The sequence below is a fragment of the Falco punctatus genome, assembly GCF_963210335.1.
Source record: "Falco punctatus genome assembly, chromosome: 1".
In the NCBI taxonomy this organism is placed as follows: domain Eukaryota; kingdom Metazoa; phylum Chordata; class Aves; order Falconiformes; family Falconidae; genus Falco; species Falco punctatus.
This window is the reverse complement of record NC_137580.1, coordinates 37,677,443-37,693,209: the sequence shown is the minus strand read 5'-3', so window position 1 is coordinate 37,693,209 and position 15,767 is coordinate 37,677,443. Positions and strand designations below refer to the sequence as shown.

Sequence of the window (15,767 nt, the reverse complement as noted above, 5' to 3'; positions counted from 1 at the left end):
ACAGCCGGCCCCGAGGGGACGAGGACACCACCCCCACCCCCACACAGGCTGGACTCGGCACGTCCTCGAAAGCTGCTTTATTGTGTCTCTTGCTCGGCCCCACAGGCGGGTGGGGGTCCCGAGCACAAGGCTGGGGGAGAGGGGGGGGCTGCCCCTGCCCCTGGCCCCACCCCTCTCCCCCCCAGCCCGCTGCGGGGGCCAATGGCCACCAGCGCTCTGTCACTGCTTCACCTGTCCCCCGTCGCCCTCGCTCACAAAGCGCTTGCGGCCCCTGCAGAGGAAGATGAGGATGAGGAGGAAGACGAAGGGGGGGGACCCCCCGGCACCCCACCCCAGTACCTGGTGGGGCAGGCATCCCGCAGCGCCCTGGTGATGATGCCGTGGTCGAAGCAGAGCTCCACCAGCCGCTCCAGGAGCCCGTGGGCCAGTGGCACATCCAGGCTGATGTCCCCCAGCTCCTTGTACACCCGCTGGAAGCCCTGGGGGGCCAGGGGGACACAGAGCACAGTGTCAGCCCCAGGGGTGGGCTGCCCACTGCCCCCTGCCATGCAACCCACGCTCACCCGGTTCATCTGGTCCAGTGTCACCAGCCCCGTCTCCCACAGCACCTTCAGCAGCGTCACCATCATGGCCACGGGCCCCTCGCCAGAGCCCTCCAGCACCATCACCACTGCCTGTGGGTGGCAGGCATCAGCGGGGCTGCGGGGGCCCCCCCCGCACCATTGGGACCCCCAGCCCTCACCTCGTACACCAGCTCGTGGTGGAAGTGGGGGACCTCCAGCTCCCGCAGGCAGTGCTCGGCCTCTGACACCTCCCCGGAGAGCAGGTACTCCCGCAGCAGCAGGTTCATCTGGGGACAGAGGCAGTTGCGGGGCACCGGGATGGTGGGTGTGTGTGCGGGGATGGCAGGGGGGGCACGAGAACAGTGGGGGGGACATGAGGATGGTGGGAGGATGGGATGGGGGGACACGGAGATTGTGGGGCCACAGGGACAGTGGGGGGACATGGGGACAGCAGACAGTACGGAGGGGGCATGGGGACAGTGGGGGGACACAAGGATGGCGGAGGGGCACAGGGATGGGGGTGAGAGGGGGACATGGGAATGGCAGGGGGACAGTATGATGGGGACGTAGGGGGACATGGGGATGGCAGGGAGGCAGCACATCAGGGACCCAAGGGTGGCACAGGGGAAAGCATGGGGATGCAGCCAGGGTATGGCTGAGGGCACTCCTGATGCGAGGAGGGCGCAGGGACAGCCAGGCGTCACCACTGCACCGGGTGGGCACATGTCTTGTGGGGGACATGCCCAGGGGGACATGACAGCCGGGACACACCCCGGGGGCTGCAGCCAGGGAGTAGATACCCATGGGGTGGGCAGGGGGTGCAGGGGGCAGGTGCTGACCTCCTTGACCAGGTGCTTGACGGGGCGCTGGCCGCCCCCCACACCCCAGACGTTGTCCAGCCGGTTGACTTCACGCTTGATGCGGAGCAGGACGGCGGCACGGTCAAGGGCGGCCCTGCGGGACAGGCGGGTGAGGGGGCGCACGGTGGGGGCAGCAGGGGCCGGGGCAGTGCTTACCTGGCATGCTCACAGTTCACGCGCCCCTTGTAGCGCTCCAGGAAGTCCAAGGGCAGTGCGTGGTCGGCCACCGCCCGGGCAATGAACTGCCCCAGCATCTGGAGACAAAGCATCAGCACTGCTGCCCACCCCCCACAGCCACCAGGTGTCCCCCGGCATGGCCACGGCACCCCCGTCGTGGCTGTGTGTCCCCAGAGCATTGCCCAGCATGGCCACGGCACCCCAGAGCACCACCCAACATGGTCACGACCCCTCCAGCATAGCTGTGTGTCCCCAGAGCAACCCCTTGCCCGGCCGTGGCCCCCCCCAGCACAGCCACATCACTCCAGAACATCCCCCAGTACAGCCATGGCCCCCTGGCACGGCCATGTTCCCCCAGAGCATCCCACAGCATGGCCACGGCCCACAGCACAGCCAGGACCCCCGGAGCATCCCCCAGCACGGCCATGTCCCCCAGAGCAGCTCCCCCCCAGCCATGCCCCCTGACCCAGCCGTGCCCCTGACCCAGCGTGCCACTGCTCCCCAACCTGGGGGGCCTCGGGGGTGTCGAGGATGAGGTCGGGCAGGTCGCGCAGCATTTTGTCGAAGGCCCAGGCGATGTCCTCGGGGGCCACAGCGCGGCCCACCAGGTCAGAGAGCAGGCGGGAGGTCAGCTCACGGTGGCTGGCCTTGCCCTCCAGCGCCAGCGCCACAGCCAGCGCGGGCACCGCGTGCCGCCGGCCGCCCAGGTTCAGCCCCCGCAGCAGCTCCTGTGCCCCACATGTTACCCCGCCGGCCACCCAAGCCCCTCCATGCCCCCCGAAGGACCCCCTTCTCCCCTGCCTCGCATCGCTCCCCCAAAGGTCCCTGCCACCACGCGGTGCCCAGCCCCTCCTCAGGGACCCCTCCCCAGCAGCGAGTGTCAGTGGCACCAGGGCACCCCTGTCCCCTCCCCCAGGGAAAATGCCCAGCCCCGAGGGACCCCCTTTCTCCCTCCCCAGATCAGCCTGGGCCTCTCCAAAGGTCCCCACCACTAAGGGACCCCTCCCCATCCCAGCCTGCCCCATAACTGAGGGACCAGGGCACCCCCATCCCCTCCTCGGGGGATCCCTCCCCAGCACTGAAGGTCCATGTCACCAGGGCACCCGCACTCCCAGGGACCCTCCCCAACCCTGAAGGACCCCCTTTCTCCCCCGACCCCGCCAGCATGGCCCCTCCAGAGGTCACCATGACCAAGGGACGCCTCTCCCCAGGGGACCCTGCCCCTCCCCGAAGGGTCCCTATCAGCCACAGACCCCCATCCCCTCCCCACACAACCCTTCCCCACTCTGGCCTGCCCCATCCCTCAGGGTCCTTGTCACTTGGGGCCCCTGTCCCGCAAGCCCCCAGCCCCGACGCACCATGACCTCACTGGTGTCCCCGTGCTCGAAGTACTCCAGCACCATGGGCTGCACATTCTTCTCCAGCTCCCCTTCCTCCAGCTCGGGCACTACAGTAGCATAAACTGTGTCCCCCTGCGGGGACAGCATGATGCCACCCCTGCCTGCACTGCTGCCCACGGCCAGCCGACCCCGGCAGGGCTGCCCATGAGGGCAGGGGGCTAGAGGGAGGGTGGCAGTGCCATACCTGAGCCACTTCATCGTAGTTGGGGTCACGGGCATCAGGCTCCTGGTAGCCATAGACCAGGCCGGGGGCACCCCACACGCCCTTGCCCCCAGCACCGCCTGCACCGGGCACGCATGGGGTGAGCGGGGGCTTGGTGGTGGCAGGGCCCCCAGTGGTGCCCCCCCAGTTGGGGACTGGGGTGCTGGCAAGGAGCCCAGCTCCACAGGGGACACAAAGGGGTCCCAGCCCCATGGGGGATGCAGGAGAGGGTAGAGGGTTGATAGAGCTATGGGGGGTCCCAGCCCCATGGCAGGTACAGGAGGGGTCGTGCAGAGTCCCAGCCCCATGGGGGATGAAGGAAGGGTCCCAGCCACATGGGGGGGATGCAGGAGGGGTCCCAGCCCCAGGGGGGGTACAGGAGGGGCCATGCAGGGTCCCAGCTCAACAGGGGGTGACGGAGCCACACAGGGTCCCAGCCCCGCAGGGGGAATGCAGGAGGGGTCCCAGCCCCATGGGGGTCACAGGAGGGGTGGGCGCTGCCGCCCCTCACCTTTCTTGGGCAGCCCGCGGCCCTTGCCCATGCGGGACCTGCGGTCATGCGCCCGGCCCTTGGGGCTGCCAGGCTCGGTGCCGGGCTCGGTGCCCTCGGAGAGCGACTCACGGGCTGAGTCCCGGGATGAGGTTCGCCGCAGCCGCCGCTTGGCCTTGGCCTTCAGCCGAGCCTCGTGCAGCAGCTTCTCCTGGGGGGTCCAGGTGCGAGGACCCCCAGCCCCCAGCAGCTCCTCATCCCTGTCCTCCTCCTCCTCCGCAGCTGCCAGGCAGGGGCCCTGCACACCGTGGGCACTGTCACCGTGCACTGGGACACCATGGCACACTGGGACACCCCAAGAGACCCCTACTGTGCACCCCCCGGCCTCTCCTGGGACCGCTGCCATACACCCCCAGGCCTCCCCTGGGACCCCCACCATGCAGCCGCCAGCCTCTTCTAGGACCCCCACAGACCCCCAGCCTCCTCCTGGGACCTCCATGGGACCCCCACCATGCATCTGTCAGCCTTTCCTTGGACCCCCGCGGACTCTTGGACTCTCCTATGACCCCTATATACCCCGAGTCTCCCCCCAGGAACCTCACCGTGCACCCCTCAGCCTCCCCTGGGACCCCCACTGTGCACCCGCCTAGCCTCTTCTAGGACCCCCATGGACCCCCAGCACCCCCACGGGGCCCCCACCATGCATCCGTCAGCCTTTTCCTAGCACCCCCAGGGAGCCTTGGCCTCACCTGGGACCTCCATAGACCCCCAGCCTCCCCCGGGACCCCCACCATGCACCATTCAGCCTCTTCTGGGACCTCCACCGTGCACCCCCTAGCCTCTTCTAGGATTCCAATGGACCCCAGCCTCCCCTGGGACCTCCAAGGGATCCCCGCCATGCAGCCTCCAGCCTCTCCTAGGAAGCCCATGGACCCGCAGCCTCCCCTGGGACCACTGTCATACAATGCTCAGCCTCTCCTAGGACCCCCACGGACCCCCAGCCTCCCCATGGGACCCCCACCGTGCACCCCTCAGCCTCCTCTGGCACCCCCACCGTGCACCCCCTAGCCTCTCCTAGGATGCCCACAGACTCCCTGCCTCTCCTGAGACCCCCATGGGACCCCGAGACCCCACCCGTACACCCCGCAGCCTCCCCCGGGCTCTCCTACCATGCACCCCCTGCTCTCCCCTGGGACCTCCAACCCCGCAGGGACCCCCTATCCCGCACACGTAGCCCCTGACCCAACAGGGGCTCAGCCGGTGATAGCGGGGACGGCTCGGTGCCGCTGCCGTTACTTGCCGTGGCGAAGGGGAGGCCACGGTCGGCGGCGCCCAGCTCGGTAACGGGGACGGCCATGGCGGGGCGGCACCGGGGCCGCACCGGGACCGGGAAGGGGGTGCTCGGCTCGGCCCGACCCCGCCCCGCGGCGGAAATGACCGGGAGCGGCGGCATCATGGGAGCCGTAGTCACACCGTGAGCTCCGGTAAACCCCCCGCCCCCGGGCCACCAGGCCAGGGGCTTCGGTTGCGGTGCAGACCCCACCCCACCGGCAAGCGGCACCGGTTAGAACACGCTGCTTACTGAGGGGGGGTCCCAGACACCCCCCCCGGGGACTCGTTGTACCGGGATGCGCTCACAGCCAGGGAACAGGGACAGACATGGGGACACCGCAGCCGTTTTATTGCCACCGATCAGACCTCGGGGTTGTTGCCGACGCATGGTAAACCCGGTACGCGCCAGCGGCGAGCCCGATGTAGCCGTAACGATAGCCACTGCTGCTGGTTGCCCGTTAAGTAGGATTCGGGGACACTGCTCTGTAGCCGCGCCAGAGGCTCAGCACCGGGAGCCAACGGAGGGGTCCCCGGTGCCGCCGTTGCTGCCTCCAGGGTGTCCAGGCTGTGCAGGTTGCCCGACGTCGGCTCCGGTGGGTGGGCACCGTTGTCCAAACCTGGCCACGAAGAGGAGACAGGAGTCACAGCGGGGCGATGGAGCCTCTGTGCCCGGGATGTCAGCCGATCCTCCCGGCTGTTCCCCCACCGCATGCTCCCCAACACCAGCGCTGCCGCCTCAGCGTGGCCGAGTGTCCCCCGCCGTGACTCACAGCAGCGGCGCAGAGAGTGCCAGGGGCGGGGGGCCATGCCAGCCACCCCCCCGGGCTGCTGCAGGAGGCAGAGGATGGCCCCATCCATCTGCTGGAAGACACGAAGGGACAGCAGGGACTGCCGGGTCTCAGGGGCCAGCCCGTAGCGCTCCGAGGCTACCAGCTCCCGCACCAGCTCGAAGTCCTGCCGCAGCTGCAAGGCTCCCTGCAGGCTGGGGGACAGTGGCAGTGCTCAGCCCAGCCACCGCTGCACTGCCCGCACCACCCCAGACCCCCCCACACCTGCTACCTGAACTTGATCCTCTGTGCCAGGATGTGGTCCATCCAGGCCTCCAGGAAGGCGGTGGTCACCCGTGCCAGGGCGGGCGCCTGGGCATCGTGGGGCAGGAGCTGGGCACCCTGCAGCACCTGGCCCAGCACTGCCTGGGCCGCTGCTGCCGCATATGCGCTGGGGGAGCTGGGCAGGTCTGTGGGGGGACAATGGGATGCCTGTTCAGCCCTGATGGCTGCTCCAATGGTGGCCCTGCCGGCACCGAGGCACCCGACCCACCAGCGCGGAGGCCGACCCTCCAGTGCTTTCCCAGAGGCATGGTCTGGTCGAAGATCGCTGCCGACATCCGCTTGCAGTTGGTGGAGAACATCTTCAGCACGTCCCCTGAGAAGAGCTGGGGGGGCAGACCGGGGGCGTTCAGAGTGGCATAGCAGGCACGCGGCTCCCTGCGCCTGCCCCAGCTGTGCCCAGCTGGAGTGGAACCACCAGGGTCCCTGCCGGCACGGCACAGCTCCTGGAGGTGCTGCCTGCCACAGCCGTGCCGTACCTGGATGCTGGCAGCCATGGAGCAAATCTGCTGGCAGAGCTGGAGCTCCTGGGGGGACAGTGCAGCAGGAGGCGGCTGTGGGGGGGCGTCCCCAGGCTCCAGGAAGGTCCTGGTCACCAGCACAACCAGCCTGTCTGTCTCCATCTTCAGCAGCTGGAGGGAAGAGGGGTGAGATGAATCCTGCCCAGTGGCCAGCGCCACAGCCAGCCCCCAGCCACACAGCTCCACACCAGCCACACAGTGAGCCCCCAGTCAGTCCCACTGCCAGCTCCAAACCCATCACCAGCCCCCAGCCCCACAGCCAGCCCCACAGCCCAGCCAGCCTTAGCCCCACACGCGGGTGCCCATCCCGGGTATACCTGCAGGTCCCCCTGAGTGACGAGCAGGAACTGCGGCAGGGCCCAGGCTGCCAGGTACCGGCAGGCTCTGCCCATCAGCCAGGAGCAGGCAGCCTGTGATGTGGCCAAGCAGCAGCCCAGCACCTGCAGGCGCAGGCAGGGTGAGCCAGGGGGGTGGCCTGGTGGGAGGTAGGGCTGGGTGGTTAAAGGAGCAGTGGCCACCAGGGGAACCCTGGGGTGCCCATCCCCGTTCCCTGAGACCCCACTCACCGGGCGGGCAGGTGGGCAGCGGCTGCAGGCAACGCAGGGCGAAGGCTAGGCCTGGATAGAGCCGCTGCAGACACTGCGCTGTCCTGCTCCACACCGGCCCTGCTGCCGGCACCGGCTCCCCCAAGCACTTGTCGGACAGACCCGAGCCCAGCGCGCAGGCAAAGTCTGGGGGGAGGGCACTGGTCAGCGGCCTGTGCCACCCTCCTGCTTGCACCCCGTACCCCGCACTATGCACCCCATACCCTGCACCACACACCCTGTAATCTGCACCATGCACCCCATACCCTGCACCATGCACCCTGTACCCTGCATGCTGTACCCCACACCCTGTTCCCTGCACCCCATACCACACACCCTGCACTCTGTACCCCACACCGTGCACCCCACACCCCATACTACACACCCTGTACCCCACACCCCTCACCATGCACCCCGCACCCCATACCTCTCTCCCAGCTCTGGAGGACGGCCCGGCAGAGCAGGCGCAGGCAGAGCCATCCCAGTTCCTCCTCGCACTCTCGGGGGACACCAGCTGCAGGAAAGGGGGCGTGAGTGCCAGTGCACCCTGTGGTGGCACCGGAGGGGTCCCAGAGGAGCTGCTCCTCACCACCCACTGCTACCCACTGCGTCGGCCCCCACTTACCCTGGATGAGAGCGTGGCTCAGCTCCTGCGTGGCAGCCATGGCCCTGCCAGCTCCGCAATGCGGCCAACCCAGGCAGTGCCCTAGCGCGGTTCCAGCAGCCCCCCAGAACAGCTGCCGGTACTGGGCGTGCAGGGCCTCGGCTGCCGGTGCACGGGAAGCATCCAGCCACCGCACCGTCTTCCAGCCGGCAGAGCTGGGCCTGGTGGCTGTGCCCAGGCTGGCCGCTGGCAGCTTGGGGCTCTCTACTGCTGCCGCCAGCTTCTCCTGCTTGGGTCCATGGAGGACGTGGTGCCAGAGGCTGTCAGCAGAGGCCACCAGCACCCCCAGGATCTGGCCCATCAGCTCCTCGTCCTCCCGGCACAGTGCCCACAGCTCGCCAGCGAGACCTGGCAGCTCCTCCTGCCTGGACGGTCCCGCGTCCACTACCACTGTGGCACCACACTCCAGGGGCCAAGGCACTGTGGCATCCTCCCAGCAGACGTGTTCTGCCCTGCCGCCCCCATCCCACGGCTGCAGCAGGGGCTGGAGCCGCTCAGCCACCAGCCGGCCCCGCTCAGCTGCCAGGATGCCCAGCACCCTGGCCACGGGGAAGGCATGGGAGCCATCACCGGTAGCCCTGTGGCAGCCAGTGATGCCAGCAGGCAGGCAGCCAGCAACGCCCAGCTCCAGGGCCAGGTCGCCCACCACGTGGTTGTAGATCTCCAGGCCCTGGAAGAGGTCAGAGAGCAGCGCCGAGGAGGGGACAGTGGCGGGGGCAGCCTGTGCCAGCCCCCGCAGCCATGCCTCGGCGTGGCGCTCAGCTAGCCGCACCGCATGCAGCGCCAGCAGCAGCAATGCCCGCCGCATGTGCGCCACTGACTCGTGCCTGCGTAGCAGCAGCGGCCGCAGCCATGGATCACTGCTCATCCGCCGCCGCAGCCCACTCCAGTGGCCGGCATGTGTCCGCAGCTCCTGGCAGAGCTCCCGCAGCGGCTGAGTGGCACCCAGCTCCCCCACCAGCAGCTCCGGCCGCTCCACCAGTGCCAGGAGCCGGTGGAGAAAGTCTGAGGCGGCCTTCAGCCGGCGGCTGTAGTCGCGGGCGAGGCGGAGGTGGTGGCGGTGCTGCAGCAGGGCGTGCAGGGCCGCGCCACGCTCAGCCACGCACGGGTGGACAGGGTGGTAGGAGAAGGCAGGGGTGGCAGTGGTGGTGCTGTCGCCGGGCTGGGGCCGCACGCGGCCCCGGAAGGTCTCGGTGCGGGGGTCCTCCCAGACGCAGAGGCAGCGGCGCAGCCCTGAGAAGCTCTGCTCCAGCAGGGCCAGGAGGGCCGGCGTTTCCTCCTCCTCCTCGTCCTCATCCTCGCTGCCGTAGCCACGCTCACGGGGCCGTGGGGACAGCAGGCGCCGCAGGCTGGGGCTGACACAGTTGCGCAGCATGGCCTCTGCCTTCTGCAGGGAGCGGGCCAGGCCCCCCAGGGAGCTGCTGCCTGCCAGGGCAGGGACCCTCAGTGTGCGACAGCCCCTGCCTGCAGCTACCCCGGCTCTGCCCCAGCACACGGAGGGGACAGCAGCACAGCCACACTGCTCTGTAGCCGCCCCAGCCCTGCCAGTGCCAGTGCCAAGACCCCCAACCCCTGTGGGCACCTGGGGAGCCCCCGGCTCCTACTGGCATAGGACCCGTCCCAGGGGACTGCCAGCTGGTGGAGACCCTCGCATACGTGTGACATGCTATCAACACACTAACCGTACAGCGTTGTCACCTGTCCTGCCCCCTGCAGCGCCCACCCCCCCGGGACGCAGAACCCCGTCCTGCTTCCCCTCCAGCCCACAGGGCCGTGGGTGATGGGGGGCCGAGCCTCCCATCTCCCAGGCTGGCTCCCCGGCCCGGGCCAGCCCCTCACCTGTCTCGGCGGGCTCCCCGCGGGCAGCCCCATCCCCCAGGCCGGGCAAGGTGGGGCGGGCCGTCAGCAGCAGGAGAAGGAGGTTGCCCGGGCCGGCGCCACCGCTGTCACCCGCCTGCGAGGGACCGTGAGCAGGTTAGGATCCCGCCCGGTCGTGGGTGGGGCAAGCGGCGAGGGGGCGGGGCCCTGGACGCTGCCCCCGCCCCTCACCGCTGCCAACCGCGGGGCCACCCTGCCGTGGCCACGCCTCTCCAGCCAGGCCACGCCCCCTCCCGAAGGGGCGGGGGGGTGGGGGGGGCGTTGCCAAGGAGACGCAGGCAGCGGCACCAGGCCCGGTGCCGCCACCACCAGGCCGGGAGCTGGAACCGGGCCCGAGGCCCAGCCATCGCCCCCGGTGAGGGAGGCTGAGCCTGGGGGTCTCCCCGTCCGTTCGGCTCCTCACCTGCGGGCAGGGCTCCCCGTCGCGACGCTCGGGACCGCCGTCCTCCATGCTTTGCCGGCCCCGGGGGCGGCGGGAGGAAATAGGCTTAGGCCGCGCCGGAGCTAATCCGCAGGAACGGGCAGGGCTGACCCGCCGGGAGGTCAGCGCCCCAGTGCCCGGTGGAGCTGAGGTCCCGAGCAGCGGGAGGAGGCGGGGTCCACGGCTTGAGGGGAGGCGGGTACGGCGGGAGGGGACGCGGAGCTCCGAGCCCCCTCCGTACGGGCCTTGCGGGCCGCCGTCCTGCCCTCACCCAACATGGCGGCTGGGCAGCCTCAGCTGGCGCCGTGTCCCGCTTCCGGCCCGCGCCGTGCCCTACGTCCGGCGGCGGCGGCTCGGAGCGATGCGGGCGGCGGGCGGGCTGCGGGACCCGGCCGGGCCGGGCCTGGGCGCCTCCCGGTTCGGGGCTGCCGCCGCCGCCTGCCCCTGGGGCTGCGTGCTCGGCCCCGGCGGCTGGAGCGGCGGTACGGGGCGCGGGGGCCGGGCGGAGCGGGGCCGGGGGGGTCCCGGGGCGGCGGGAGCCGCGCTGTGAGCCGGGCCGCCGGGGCCGGGCGGGGCGGGGGCGGTGGGGCGGAAGGAGGGGCTCGCTCCCGCCCCCCCCCCCCGCCGCCCGGTCTCGGTTTCCTTTCCGACGGCTGAGGGCCGGCTCCGCTCCCCGCAGCGCCCGTCTGCCCCAGGCACTGCCAGCCCGGCGCCGCCGAGGCCGAGCGTGGCCGCCGGCAGGTACGTGGGGACTGGGGATGGGCGGGGACCGGGGCCGGGAGCCCCGCGGGAGGCAGCGCCGCCTGCCCCGGCCCGGCCCCCTCTCCAGCTCCCGGTGCCGCCGCAGGCCGCCTCCCGCTCGGCACACTGCAGCGCGATGGGGGAAGCCTCAGGGGCCCGGGACGCCTTCGGCCGCGGTGAGTCGGGAGGGGCTGCCAGCTGGGGGCTGCCGGGGGTCCCGGTGCTCGGGAGCTGCTGCTGACAGCCCTGGCTCTTCCTGCGCAGGCCCGGGCTTCCGGTACTGCCCTGGCCGGCTGGAGGTGTCCAGCGAGGAGGAGGATGAAGAGGTGGAGGGGTGGGTCTGCTTCGGCCAGCCCTGGGACATCTCTAGCGAGGACAGCGACCCCACCTACAACTTCTGTGGGTTCAGGAAATCCTTCCTGTGCAAGGAGGATCTGCCTGCTCGGCCCCCTCAGAGCGCTGTTGAGATGAAGATGCACAGGCTGCCTGCACCCTGGGGGCACCAGGTTACTGCCGAGGTGAGGGACAGCCTCCCTGCCTGCGAGCTGCCTGTCTGCTGCGCATTTCAGCTCCCCACAGTGGCCTCACCTCAGACGTGTTGTGTCCTCCAGCCCCTTTTGTGCTCCCACCTCCTCAGGGGCCCAGAGAGAGGGGTCACAGTGCAGCTGTCAGTGCACCTGGGGCTGTCCCACTCTCCTGGCTGTGGCACAGTGCCGGGCACTCACGGCTTACCGTGTCACTCCCCCAGGAAGCAGAGAAGAACGCACAGGAGCTGGTGGCAGAGGAAGAGCGGATGAAGAGAAAGGCAGAAAAGAAGAAGCTGAAGAAGAAGGTGGGTGCACCCCACAGGGAGTTTGCCCTGCCAGCCTGCAGTGTGCAGGCAGCTGCCTGCATTTCCCTTCCCTCCTGAGCCTTGCTGTTGCCTCAGGTGGGGAAGCGTGTCTCAGGGGCAGCCGGGGCTTGCTCCCACCCCACCAGCAGCACCACAATGAGCTGTGGCATGGGACCGGGTGTGGGTCTGTGGTGCTCCGTCTGGTGCCTGCTCACAGCTTACTTTCTTCACTTTCCAGAAACAGAAAGATCGGAAGAAACAAGAGAAGCTGGGACAAGAGCTGAAAAGCGAGCGGGAGGCCGAGTCGGTGAGTTGACTGCACCAGCCTCTCACCCCAGCCACTGCCTGGCCATGGGTGCTGTGGCAGCCGGGCCGTGCCACCTTCAGGGGTCCTGTAGGTCTCTGAAGGTGGGACACTGTGGGAAGAGAGGCAGGCAGGCTGCTGTCTTGCATCAGCCACAGTTACCGTCTCACTCCTGCATTCTCCTTCCAGAGCACCTCATCCCTGAGCAGTGCTGCCGGTGCTGAGTACCCCCAAAAGACCAATGCTGAGGAGGGGAAGGCCAGGCCCGGTCCCAGCCCCTCCCCACACCTCGGGGGCAGTGCAGCCTCCTCAGGAGAGGAGGCAGGAGGCCAGGGAGCCAGGGCAGAGGAGATGGAGGTGAGCGCTCCTGGTGCAAGCACCAGACCAGCATGGGGTCTGCTCTGTGGATGGGTCTGGGGCTCTGCCTGCCTTGCCCACCCTGCTTCTTCCAGGATGAGCTGGATTTGAGCTGCACCTTCGTCTTCAAAGCCCGGCAGAAAGCAGGCATGAAGCTGCCAGTGCCTGGGAAGGAGAAGCAGGCCAGGACAGTTGATGCAGAGCCAGGCAGGAGGGCGCTGGGGAAGGTGATTTGGAGCCCGTGGGGCCCTTGCTGCCCTCCCTGCCAGCCCCACAGGCACCCGCACCCTTGCTGCCCTCCCTGCCTGCCCCACAGGCACGCAAGCCCTCACTGTCCTCCCTGCCTGCCCCACGGGCACCCAAGCCTGCCCCCCTGGACGTGAGCATGGTGGAACAGAGCTTGATTCTCGCAGGTCTGTGCCTTGGGCCCCCTGGACAGCGAGGGAAGGGGGTGGGTACACGGGGGCTCTGCTTCCCGGCTCCATGGGTGGGTTTGTGCTGGGGCTCCTCACCAGCACAGCTCTTTGCAGGCTAGCATGGCTCTAGGCTGTTCCCAAAGCGCATTTACATCGTGGCTGGGTGACAATGGAGCCACTGTCTCCTCTGTGGCCTGCTCCCCTCTGCTTGCCCCTGGCAGATGCCTGTGTCCCCAGTGCAGGCAGGGGCACAGCTCTGCTCCCTGGCCAGGCCTGGGGGGGGTCGACAGCAGGCAATGCTCTCCCCTCAGGCCGTGGCAATGAGGCTGCCCAGAAGGGCCAATACACAGAGGCTGTGCAGGCCTTCACGGAGGCGGTGAAGCTGAACCCCATGGAGCACCGGTGAGCTTCAGGGCTGGGGAGCAGCATTCCCTCGGGGGCAGCAGGTCCTGGGCAGCAGCGACCCCACTCTCCCCATAGGCTCTTTGGGAACCGCTCATACTGCTACGAGAAGCTTCGGTGCTACGAGGAGGCACTCAGGGATGCACTGGTGTCACTGAGGCTCCATCCCGGCTGGCCCAAAGGCTACTTCCGCAAGGGAAAGGCACTGCGGGGACTGGAGGTATCAGGGCTGGGCAGGGGGCTGCAAGGTGCTAGGGCTGAGTAGGGGGCCACAGGGGGCCAGTGCTGGGTGTGGGGCTGGAGGTACTGGGGTGGGAGGGCTGTAGGGGGCATCGTGGGGTGCAAGTGGGCTGAAGGGGGTCTGTGGAATGCTAGGGCTGAAGAGGGCAGGGGCTGTGGGATGCCAGGGCTGTGTAGGGGCTGTGGGGCACTACTGGAGCCGGGTGGGGACCATTGGGTGCCAATGGGACTGGGCAGAGCCCTGCAGGCATGGGCTGGGGGCTGAGGCTGGCTAGGTGGGGGGCTGCTGCAGGCAGCAGAAGCTCAGCTCCTCTCCTCTGGGCCCCAGCGCTACGCCGAGGCTGCCTGCACATTCAAGGAGCTGCTGCGCCTGGACAGTGCCAACACCGATGCGGCTGCCCAGCTGGAGGCCTGCCAGGCCCTGTTGCGGGTGAGTGCCCGGCCCCAGCCCTGCCAGCCCTGGCTGCTGCCCACCGGGGCCTGACTCCCTCCTTTCCCCCCTGCAGCAGAACACCCCCCATGGCCGGAGCAGCCCAGGGGGTCCCCCTGTGTCCCCATCCCTGCTGAAGGCTGGGGAGCTGCTGCTGCCTTCCTCCGGTAAGGGACCTTGGTGCTGGTGGCGGTTTTGCTTTGGAGCCATTGGCAGAGCTGGCAGCTGTGGGGTGCGGGGGGACCTGGACTGTGGTCTTGGGGCTGGAGGAGGTCATGGGAGGATGGTGGGGCTGGGGACTGCCCATGGTGGGTGCTGTGCTGATCTGCAGAGCCAGCTGAACCCACCCCTGTCTCTCTGCAGGGAAGTGGGTGAACAGGAGCTGCCAGGACACAGACACAAGTGGCTTCATGACTGTTGTGAGCTCCAGGAGCCAGACAAAAGGCCAGGGCCAGGCTGCAGCCAGCAGTGAGCTGACGCTGCCTCCGACCCATCCTGCCAGGTAGGGCTGGGGCAGGCAGGGTGGGGTGGTGGGTCCCGGAGCTGCCACAGTGCTGGGGTGTCCTCAGGCTGGTGCGTGGGATCCAGAGCTGGCTGCCAGTGATACCAGTGTGGTTTGGCAGGGACTGCTATCCCCTCTGGGTGGGGAACATCACCAGCAGGATCAGCGAGAGGGTGCTGCACAGCTTCTTCAGCCGGTGAGTGTGTCTCTGTGCTGAACCCCTGTGGTGCCCATCCTGCCCCACGTCACCATCCCGGTGCCCTGCCTGCCCCACATCTGTCCTGCCCTGCATAGCCAGCCAGGTGCCAAGACCCCATCCACCATTGCCCGGCCAGCCCCACACCTGCACCCATTCTCCAGCACTCCTGGCCTGGGGAGCAAACCCCGTGAGGGCGGTGGGGAGCAGTGGAGTCTCTGACCCTCCATCCTGCAGTTTTGGGGAGATCCGCTTCATCCGGATGCTGCCGGAGAGACGCTGCGCCTTCATCAACTACACAGAGAAGGTGGCGGCAGAAGCGGCCTATGCGGCCATGCAGGTGAGCCTAGGGTGGGCACCAAGCCCCCGCGGCCCCTAGGCAGGGATGGCACTGCCAGCTGTCCCCCCTCTCTCCTCCTTGCCCCCCCCAGGATGTCGAGGTGGAGGGAAGCAGGCTCACACTGCAGCTCAAGCACCCCTCCCACGCCACCCCGTCCCCGCGGTGGCAACCAGGCGAGGTGGGTGCCCTCCCCAGGGGGCTTTGGTAGCTGGGGGGGTTCCTTGGCTTACAGCAGGGAAGCCAGATCCAGCATGAGGCTGTGTGCTCTGCCCCAGCCGGCGCCTAGGACTGGAGCAGTGGCTGCCTTCTGCTGGGCTGGGGGGCTGGAGGGAGCCAGGAGCCGAGCCCCCCACTCCCCCCAGCGCCGTTGGCTGTGGGGGCCGAGCCGGGTCCTGCCTATGCCCCCCCACCTGTGCCTTTTCCCTCGGCAGGCAGCGGGAGTGTCCCCCTCCTGCTGCCTCTGCGCTGGGGTCTGTGGGTGGGGGGCCCCTCCCGGCCCCTCGCGGGGCTGTCCCGGCCTGGGGGGCCATGTTGCCCCCACCCGCCCCAGCCCTGCCGTGGGCCCAGGGCTTGCCTGCCTGGGGACATGGTGTCCTGCCGGAGGCTGCAGGCAGTGGGTGCCCACCCCACAGCTCGGGGCAGGGCTGTGCCCGGGGCTGCTGTGCCTCGGCTCCTTCAGGGATTTTTACCCAATCTGGGATTTGTAATAAAACTGAGAACGAGCGGTGGCAGCGGTCTGTCCTTCCCGGTCCTCGGGCTGTCCGTCCGTCCGTCCTTCCCTTCCCCTCTGTCCCTCGTTCCCTGCC

At 69.0% G+C, this 15,767-nt stretch overlaps 3 protein-coding genes across 10 annotated transcripts; 1 reads left to right on the top strand and 2 right to left on the bottom strand.

Moving 5' to 3' along the window:
* Window positions 1-62: 62 nt before the first annotated feature.
* LOC308056889 (programmed cell death protein 4-like) lies at window positions 63-5,160 on the bottom strand. The gene is made up of 11 exons (XM_080372818.1): window positions 4,993-5,160; window positions 3,714-3,990; window positions 3,185-3,282; window positions 2,959-3,072; window positions 2,107-2,328; window positions 1,580-1,677; window positions 1,403-1,517; window positions 743-850; window positions 564-674; window positions 340-479; window positions 63-271 (listed from the first exon to the last, which is right to left on the bottom strand). Exons 1-11 carry the CDS (start codon window positions 5,146-5,148, stop codon window positions 220-222), a joined length of 1,491 nt encoding a protein of 496 aa, XP_080228944.1. The 5' UTR covers window positions 5,149-5,160; the 3' UTR covers window positions 63-219.
* Window positions 5,161-5,352: 192 nt separating this feature from the next.
* Window positions 5,353-10,319, bottom strand: CCDC142 (coiled-coil domain containing 142). Of its 2 annotated transcripts, XM_080372280.1 has the most exons (11): window positions 10,184-10,319; window positions 9,742-9,856; window positions 7,864-9,327; window positions 7,666-7,752; window positions 7,221-7,385; window positions 6,972-7,129; window positions 6,613-6,765; window positions 6,345-6,459; window positions 6,084-6,261; window positions 5,795-6,006; window positions 5,353-5,641 (listed from the first exon to the last, which is right to left on the bottom strand). In XM_080372280.1, exons 1-11 carry the CDS (start codon window positions 10,229-10,231, stop codon window positions 5,385-5,387), a joined length of 2,952 nt encoding a protein of 983 aa, XP_080228406.1. In that variant the 5' UTR covers window positions 10,232-10,319; the 3' UTR covers window positions 5,353-5,384. The 2 variants fall into 2 exon arrangements, with proteins under 2 accessions (XP_080228406.1, XP_080228407.1); XM_080372281.1 differs by lacking the exon at window positions 5,795-6,006.
* TTC31 (tetratricopeptide repeat domain 31) lies at window positions 9,864-15,686 on the top strand. Of its 7 annotated transcripts, none has more exons than XM_080372543.1 (17): window positions 9,864-10,135; window positions 10,881-10,942; window positions 11,049-11,118; window positions 11,207-11,460; window positions 11,691-11,774; window positions 12,013-12,081; window positions 12,268-12,435; window positions 12,531-12,662; window positions 12,752-12,848; window positions 13,163-13,253; window positions 13,332-13,473; window positions 13,822-13,923; window positions 14,000-14,090; window positions 14,287-14,425; window positions 14,547-14,621; window positions 14,859-14,961; window positions 15,053-15,686. In XM_080372543.1, the coding sequence occupies exons 3-17, from the start codon at window positions 11,079-11,081 to the stop codon at window positions 15,167-15,169; spliced, it is 1,704 nt and encodes a 567-aa protein (XP_080228669.1). In that variant the 5' UTR covers window positions 9,864-10,135; window positions 10,881-10,942; window positions 11,049-11,078; the 3' UTR covers window positions 15,170-15,686. The 7 variants fall into 7 exon arrangements, with proteins under 7 accessions (XP_080228669.1, XP_080228671.1, XP_080228668.1 ...); XM_080372542.1 differs by lacking the exon at window positions 9,864-10,135 and adding an exon at window positions 10,218-10,352; XM_080372541.1 differs by lacking the exon at window positions 9,864-10,135 and adding an exon at window positions 10,359-10,683.
* The last annotated feature ends 81 nt before the right edge of the window (window positions 15,687-15,767 follow it).